This window comes from Ammodytes marinus (genome assembly GCF_949987685.1).
Source record: "Ammodytes marinus genome assembly, chromosome: 25".
NCBI lineage: Eukaryota > Metazoa > Chordata > Actinopteri > Uranoscopiformes > Ammodytidae > Ammodytes > Ammodytes marinus.
This window is the reverse complement of record NC_137229.1, coordinates 846211-855706: the sequence shown is the minus strand read 5'-3', so window position 1 is coordinate 855706 and position 9496 is coordinate 846211. Positions and strand designations below refer to the sequence as shown.

The window sequence follows — 9496 nt, the reverse complement described above, 5'->3', positions numbered from 1 at the left end:
GTGTGTGTGTGTGTGTGTGTGTGGTGTGTGTGTGTGTGTGTGTGTGTGTGTGTGTGTGTGTGTGTGTGTGTGTGTGTGTGTGTGTGTGTGTGTGTGTGTGTGTGTGTGTGTGTGTGTGTGTGTGTGTGTGTGTGTGTGTGTGTGTGTGTGTGTGTGTGAGTGAGTGAGTGAGTGAGTGAGTGAGTGAGTGAGTGAGTGAGTGAGTGAGTGAGTGAGTGAGTGAGTGAGTGAGTGAGTGAGTGAGTGAGTGAGTGAGTGAGTGAGTGAGTGAGTGAGTGAGTGAGTGTGTGTGTGTGAGTGTGCGTGTCCGCATGCGTGCGTGTGTGTTTCCGAAAACAGACTTTGGATACAGACTTTTTTCATTTATAAATCAAAAAATACTATGTAGAGGTCTTAAAAATGCATTTTCTGCATGTTTTTAAGAAGAAAATGTCTCATAAATCAGACAATGAACAACATATGAACAAATCCTTCTGTAATAACCTTCAGAATAGTGCTGAGAATGATTATGGAAAGTTTAGTTGATGTAAGTGCTTTAGAAGTTGCGATTTTTTACTTGAATATCACCAATTTAAAGGTGCAGTCAGTGATTCTGGAGAACGCTTGTTGTCAAAATCACTTTTTGGTCCAAATCAGTGAATATCTCCTCATGATCCACTACCTGTCTGTACTGTGTGTGTGCTGAAAAAAGAGTCCAGTGTTATTACACAGCCTAGGCTCTGTAAACTGGTATGTAAACCAAGCATATGTAAACAAAGTGGGCCCACTGTAGCTAGCAACATGCCCGTTTACAGAGCCTAGGCTGAGTATTAACACCAGACTTTCATAAACAACACTCACTGCTTGTTTGTTCGACACAAATTCAACGAAATCTCATAACGGCCTCAATCTATTTTGGTTTCTTACAAAAACACACACACACACACACACCACACACACACACACACACACACACACACACATTCAGGGGAAGATCTTCTTTCTCTATATTTATTTTTAGTTTATTTTTTCGGACACATCTAATTATATTAACTGATTGAATCACTTTTATAAATGTGGTCATGCTCAGTGTTATGGCTGGCTATACACACACACACACACACACACACACACACACACACACACACACACACACACACACAGACACACACAAAGAACACACACACACACACACACACACACACACACACACACACACACACACAATTAGTTTTGTCCTAGATTTACTGAGATAGCGTTTGTCATGTTGTGGTAGAAGTCATAAACATGTTTTGACTCTCTCTGTGTTTCTCGGTGCGGCAGCCTTTACAAACTGGTGTCCCAGTGAGACCATAAAACACTCTTTCTGCCTTTTCTCAGGCTAGGATGAACCGATTTCTAAAATGTTTGCACATTTATACTACATAGGATCTCAGGGTTCAATACACCTTCATATTCCCACCGGTGAAGTAGGCCTTTAAGCAGAAAACGTGTCTTTAACTCTTATGTTGTGTTTTTTTCAGGATGCCTTGTTCAACTCCCTCCTGGACGATCCCTACCTGAGTCTGCAGCTCACCGGGAAATCCAACCAGCAGGTAAACCTTTATGATGTCATAAGGATCTGTGTAGAAAACTGTATTGTTGTGTTTACTTTCTTCAGGTTTGTCTCATATTTCACTATATTTAACTGCTTAAAGGTGCAGTGTGTAATATGACATCATCAAGAAGTTCTACAAAGTTCTAGAATGCAACGCTCCCTGGGTAACCCCAACCCTTTAGAATAATAACAGAAGCTACAGTGGCCTTCAAGGACAAGAACAATTCTAAATTTTAAACAATGCACCTGATGACATTCCAACTATGGCACTTTCAACATGGCGTCGCCAATGCCTTGGTCCAAAATATGCAGAAATATGGACATGAGACCCTTTCTGAGGAAAAAAATTAAAATCTAGAAAAAATATTCAGCTATTATGCACTAAATTAAACGTACTTATGGATATTATAATTACTTTCTACAAAGTCTGCTAGGAAAAATTCCCAAAATTCTACACACTGCAGCTTTAACTGCATTCAACCATGAAAGGTACAAACTCAAACTACAGGAATCACATCAGTACTATAGCTTCAATAAAATAACACACACACACACACACACACACACACACACACACACACACACACACATACACACACTTCAGATAGACAGAGTGAAAAAAAAAAAATCATAGTAATAATTCTAATAATATGTTCTCACTGTAGGTCCCTTCAGTACTGTTATATAGTCAAGGAAATGCTGACATATCTGGTTAAACTTCTCTGCTTTAAACATATTTTTAATTCACTTTATTGAACTCTCCAGAATAATGTAGGCTATATACAAAAAAAATATCAAATTCTCATCAAAATTAGTATAAGTAGGACTTTAGGGCTTTTCGATCACAGCCTAAATCTTGTTCTACATAAATAGTAGATAATATGAGGACTGGAATAACGTATTTTGAATTCACTTTAATTGAGTTTTCCTCTGCTTTTCCAGTTCTCGTCGGAGGGCCAGAGTGAGTGTCTGTCTCTGAACCATGGGGGCTTGAGCTGCGAGGTGACCCAGGGACCACACCTCACGCTGGGCAGCACGGAGCCAGCAGAGCCTCAGACCACCAGAACAACCACAACCACAGCTACAGCACGTGCCCAACATCATACTCACTGGTGGGTTACAGATAAACCTTTTTAAAGGTGCTCTGAGGAACTTTTAGTGTGTGTTAATTCTAGCGCCCCCTTTGGACAAATGCTATATAAAAATAGCAATTATCAAAATCAATTATAAATATGACAATGTTATTTTTATTTTTTTGAATACATATTATAATGTAAACAAATCCCGCTCCTATGAAATTACACACTGCCCCTTTAAATAATGATTCATATTTTGAGAAACAGTTTGTGACTGAACTAGACACATGTTAACTAAATTTCCTGTGTTTTTCAATTCTTCAAAAATTCAAGTAAAACCTCCCCTTGAACTCACTCACTCACTCACTCACTCACTCACTCACTCACTCACTCACTCACTCACTCACTCAGAGTTGACCCGGGCGGGATTTGAACACGGGTCTGTTAAAGGGCCCGGGTGGGGCGCCCTTACCCAGTGCGCCACAGGCACCTTTAACACTTCTCTATGCTTCTCTCTGTCTGTCTGTCTGTCTGTCTTATAGGTGACTCCCCCGGGCTGTCCAAGGAGATAGCCTCGGCCCTGTCCCATAATGTTGTAATGTTAACCTCTGTCTCTCTGTCTCTCTCTCTCTCTCTCTCTCTCTCTCTCTCTGTCTCTCTCTCTCCCTCTCTCTCTCTCTCTCTTATAGGTGACTCCCCCCCGGGCTGTCTAAGGAGATAGCCTCGGCCCTGTCCCATAATGTTGTAATGTTAACCTCTGTCTCTCTCTCTGTCTCTCTGTCTCTCTCTCTCTCTCTCTCTCTCTCTCTCTCTCTCTTATAGGCGACTCCCCCCCCGGCCTGTCTAAGGAGATAGCCTCGGCCCTGTCCCACGTCCGGGCTTTGAGATGGATGCCTTCAGCCTGGATGACCCTCTGCGTATGGACCACCTGGCTCTGGGCATGCTGGACGGGGAACTCATGCTGGCTGACCCCTCTGTGGAGGACAGCTTCAGAACAGACAGACTCAAATGAATAGAAAAAGACCCCTTTAAAAGAGCATTTTAAGAGTGTTATAAGACCCCCTGAAGAGTCCTCAAATAACCCATTTAATAGCCTTGAAAGCCACCCCCAAAAAATACTCAAATAAAACTCATCGAAGAGACTTGTAACACCCCGTAAAATAGCAGTATAGACATGGACCGGTATGATTTTTCTGATGGTATGATAATCTTAAGAAAAAAATATCCAGGACCCCCCTGAAAGTACTCAAATAAAACACATTAAAGACCCTTTTAACCCCCCCCCCCCCCCCCCAAAATAGAGCTCAAATAACCCATTACAGAGTGTTGTAAGCCGCCCAAAATAACTCAAAATAACCCATTTAAGAGTGTTCTAGGACCATTAAAAGTACTCAAATAAAACACATTAAAGACCCCCAAAGTAGTAGTATAGACATGGGCCGGTATGATTTTTCTGATGGTATGATAATGTTGATGATAATATGATGCTCGCAGACCCCATCTGTGAAAGGCAGCTTCAGAACAGACAGACTCAAATGAATAAATAAAACCCCTTTAAAGAGCCTTGAAAGACCCGCTTGAAAAGACCCTCGTAAGACCCCCGAAAAATAACTCAAATAAACACATTAAAGACCCTTGTAAGACCCCCAAAATAACTCAAAAATAACCAATTTAAGAGTGTTGTAAGACCAATTAAAAGTACTCAAATAAAACACATCGAAGACCCTCTTAACACCCCCTAAAATAGCAGTATAGACATGGACCGGTATGATTTTTCTGATGGTATGATATCCTCAAGAAAAAAATATCAAGGACCCCCCTGAAAGTACTCAAATAAAACACATTTAAGACCCTCGTGAGATCCCCAAAATAGTAGGCCTGTATGATTTTCTGACTGTATGATAACCTAAGCTTGTGCCTATGTGTTGAGATGGGTCATGGTGCCCTTTTAAAAGCAAATTGGGACCCCTTTCTTAAATGCAACGACCGAACCCTAATAATTTGGATGGGTAGTTGTTTATCCTAAGGCACTTATAACTATGGAAATCTCAATGCTTTATCGAAGTCAAGAAAAAAAAAGAAAACCAGGTTGCTTCGGTTGTGCGGCATTAGCTCGTAGCTTTAGCACCAGTCTTAAGATGTCATGATGCATGTTAATATAACGAAATAATTGCACTCGCGTAAAATGCAAAAAACACGCACACGTAACATTAACCACGCTCACCTGACGACCGCGGCTGTATTTAAGGTAAACTTAAATGACAATATCTTTAATTTGGATTGATAAATATGCCTATAACTCTTTTCAGATGCTTAACTATCATGAAACTGAGCCATCTAGCTGTGGAAAACCTTAGTAAAAAGAAAAAAAATTATCTTGAAAATCATTATTATCATTATTATTATTATTATTAAATGCATTATCTAGAGACAGTTGAATATGTCGACCATTACTCAAGAATTAAGGCCGTTAATTGGTTCATTTTAAAGGGGAAGTAAGTGATTTAGTCCTGTTAGCTTCTAACTTCCGTGACGTGTCAGTGACTAGCAGTTAGCTTTAGCAGTCCCCTCCCCTCGTCCCTACGTCACCACCACATGAACACACAGAGCAGTCCCCTCCCTCGTCCCTACGTCACCACCACATGAACACACAGAGCAGTCCCCTCCCTCGTCCCTACGTCACCACCACATGAACACACAGCCGTCTTCATCAGATAGTGCCGCGATGGAGAGCCAGCGAGTCATCGTTCACGGGGCACAGAGACCACGCCTCTTTATAGCGCTCTGTCTCCTGATTGGATTAAAAAAAAAAAAAAAAAAACAAGCGGGATACATCGACAATTTTATCTGGCAATTTACTGCAAAGCTGAATGACTGGGAGACCTGTGTTATGAACTGCGCATACTGTTTAAGATAGATAGATAGATAGATAGATAGATAGATAGATAGATAGATAGATAGATAGATAGATAGATAGATAGATAGATAGATAGAGACCTGTGTTATGAACTGCGCATACTGTTTAAGTGATTGCTGTATGAATTTAGAGTGATTTAACACGTGAACACACAACAAAAATCGCTTACTTCTCCTTTAAACACACAGAGATATTTAACACTTATAATAACAAAAAAATATCACTTACTTCACCTTTAACCCATGAACAATATGCAACGCTCAAAAAAGGCCAACACTAGAATATAATGCCACTTTCAAAGGATCCTAGCCATGACTTAGAGCTATATATATATATATATTTATATATATTTTTAAATAAATAGACCAAACCGCTCTGCATAAATCAACGCAAATCCCAAAAAAATTTTAAAATCCAATATTTTTCTGTTTTGGATTTGGGGAGAAACCCTAAAAACAGCCATTTTACCACAACACCACAAAGTGCCCAGAAAACCCCCAAAAAGCTAAAAGCTAATAGCAACTTAGCATGTCTATATATCTGCCAATTACTATCTCAATTAATTGATTATACATTTGGTTTGTGTTCATTCTAGCGCCCCCCTTTGGACAAAAGCGGTAGTGTTTTTACCACGCCAGCTGTTGTTCCTGGGTGAGCGTATATACCCCATGACAAAGGCATTAAGAAAAACTATATAAAAAATAGCTTTCTTTGCACTGATGGTCTCGTTTGCTGTTACATGTAATTTATGATCATCAAAGGAAAAAATTTGACCGTTTCAGAAATATTTAAAAGTTCCTCGTAGCACCTTTAATTAAATCAGAAACAATTCATGAACCAAATGTTTAATTGATTTACTGAGATAAAATAATTGTCTTTCACTGTGTTCCATCAATAACTCTTTGCCTGTGAGCTTTGTACCATACCAACTTCGAATGCATTTTTATTTTATTTTTTTAACTTTTTATTTTATTTTGGCGGGATTGCCCTTTAACTCTCACTGTCACTGTGATTGACAGCTCTATGCCCCGCCCCCTTTTCTGCCTGCACCTGTTTCCTGTTTGCAGCGAGCACGGGAACCAACTTTTTTATATAACAGAAGAAGAAAAACTAAAAAAAAAAAAAAAAAAAAAAAAATCGCTTATTGATATTAACATTGTTGTTATTCTGACTATATGAAAGAACTTTTATTTTTGAATCCAAAATTGTGTGTGTGTGTGTGTGTGTGTGTGTGTGTGTGTGTGTGTGTGTGTGTGTGTGTGTGTGTGTGTGTGTGTGTGTGTGTGTGTGTGTGTGTGTGTGTGCGTCCGGCGTGTGTCTGTGTGTGTGTGAGAGTCACTGTGTGTGTGTGTGAGAGAGAGTCATTGAGTGTGTGTGTGTCTCAATCTGTGTGTATATAATTTCTCAGATAATATCTTTTAAAAACTAAACAAAATGCAGTATATTTAAAACGAAAAAATAAGAAAGATTAAAAAAAAAAAAAAAAAAAAAAAAAAAAGCGCTTGTAGAATTTGGAAGGTTTGTGAACAGTCTGAATTAGCTGCATGTGTCTGTGTGTGAGCATTTACCATTCATGTTGTTTATAGTATGACGCCCCCCTACACACACACACACACACACACACACACACACACACACACACACACACACAATGTTACTAATACTGCCATCTATCGCACGTCCAATCTTTGGCTATTTTCACTGTTTATTCAAGTCATAAGAGGGAAAAGAAAATTGGTCGAATTTTCACATTTTTTTTTTTTATATGAAATTATCCACTTTTTTTTTAATATATAATTTAACATTTAGCTAAATAATTATAGAAACATTTAAAGTACATTTTTATCCATTATGGCATGACCCTCAAAATGGGTCACAAAGACAATTAACAAGATAGTAAATAATAATAATGATAATATGTTTATTTTTGTGTTTTTTTAACATATAAAAAAATATAAATAATTGAACGCAGAAAATTGTAAAACATCTTAAAAAATTGAAAGAGAAATTAAAACAAAAATGCGAAAAAAAAATATTTTAATTTAAAAAAAATATATCCAAAATCTTAATTTAAAAAAGCTTAATTCAGTCAGTTTCTGCCTTTTTTTTCAATTTTTAGTGATTTCTTTTTTATTAATTAATTATTTAATTAATTAATGAACTTGTACACTTGTTTATCGAGGCTTCTGCATGTCCTCAAATGTCCCTAGAAAAAAAATTAAAAAATAGAACTTACAACCAACATCTGTCAAATTTTGTTTTTAAATCGTTCACATACTTGTCGGTGCTGGAAGCCGACCAGAATTCACTCACTCATAAAATATTCCTTTTGGACAATGCAAGAATTATTATTTTTTCATTTTATAATTTTATGTTTTACTTTGTTTTGATGTAGCGGTGGGTTGCCATGTTTTGGATGAAATGTTACTGAGATTAAGGATTTTGGCCAAGATGAAAATGTCCTATATTTTAGGGTTAGACAGTGCAGGTGAATGTGGTAACTTATAGATATAATGCAGGATGCTGTATGTAGCCCTCCCACTAAAATATAGGCACTTAAAATCCCTTTATTATATATTAATAACAAGAGGGAAATGTGGAATGAACGCTCTCAGCCTCAAGCAGAGCGTTTAAACAAAGTGTTAAAAGTCGAAGAGAAATTGAAAACATCTTAAATTAATATTTTTATTTTATTTAAAAAAAAATTAAAAATGTCACACAAAAGGTCATAGATTCGAAAGAAAAGGCAAAATCCCATCCTGTAATTCCTCCTGTGTGTGTGTGTGTGTGTGTGTGTGTGTGTGTGTGTGTGTGTGTGTGTGTGTGTGTGAGAGCGAGAGAAGCATCGTGCCCTTGTTATGCAATAAAAAACCTGTTGTGAGTTAAACATGCAGTTCCAGACTCTACCAGTAGGGAGAGCTGTTGACCAGCGCGGTAGAGAGTGTGTGTGTGTCTGTATATGTGTGTGTCTGTATGTGTGTGTGTGTGTGTGTGTGTGTGTGTGTGTGTGTGTGTGTGTGTGTGTGTCTGTGTGTGTGTGTCTGTGTGTGTGTGTACAGTACTAGGGATCAGTTAAAGGCCATATTTCATATTTTTTTCACATTTTGTATTGATGTATAATATCACCGTCTCTTATATTATAACATCATGTCTTTTTTCATCATGTTTTTTTGGAGGAAAAAAATTATATAAAATTGTTTTTTTTTTCTTTTATTTTTGAATAATAAAATGAATTTACATTTGTTTGTATTCAGATTTTTATTTGTGTTGAATAACCAGGGAACGTTGAGTAGATCAGTTGTTGTTGTTGTTGTTGTTGTTGTACATAATGATATGAGTTTTGTTTTTTTTCGAAACCAGCTTAAAGCGATTTTTAAAGAGAGAGAGAGAGAGAGACAGAGAGAGAGAGAGAGAGAGAGAGAGAGAGAGAGACTGTACCTTCACATTATTTTACAGAAAATAAAACTAATGAAACCTGGGAAAGTTGTCTGTGTGTTTGTTTTCATATATAGATAGATTTAAGCAGGTTTGACACTTGGAAACGCAGATCTTCTCATAAATCATACGTTGAATAAGATATGAACAAATCCTTCTGTAATAACCTTCAGGATAGTGCTGAGAATGATTATGGAAAGTTTAGTTGATGTGGGTGCTTAAAGGCCTACTTCACCGGCGGGAATATGAAGGTGTATTGAACTCGGAGATCCTATGTGGTACAAATGTGCAAAAAAAAATTAAATCGGATCATCTTAGCCTGAGAAAAGGCAGAAAGAGTGTTTTATGGTCTCACTGTCTAACCCTACAGTTTCCTTCTTGTGACATCACAGTAAGGGTTGGGATTAACAGGACAGCTGGGCCAAGGGAAGACTGAGGGAAGACTGAGGGAAGAAAAACCTCATTCATTATATTATAATAGTGATTTTATAA

General features: G+C 37.8%; 1 protein-coding gene across 1 annotated transcript in view; it reads left to right on the top strand.

Annotated features, from left to right (window-relative positions):
• Positions 1-9042, top strand: part of atp2c1 (ATPase secretory pathway Ca2+ transporting 1) — a 49805-nt gene extending 40763 nt beyond the window's left edge. Inside the window, 5 exon segments of the mRNA XM_080053315.1 lie at positions 1503-1574; positions 2519-2647; positions 2649-2688; positions 3475-3522; positions 3525-9042. Coding sequence (XP_079909441.1) covers positions 1503-1574; positions 2519-2647; positions 2649-2688; positions 3475-3522; positions 3525-3664 — 429 coding nt within the window. The 3' untranslated portion in view covers positions 3665-9042.
• The last annotated feature ends 454 nt before the right edge of the window (positions 9043-9496 follow it).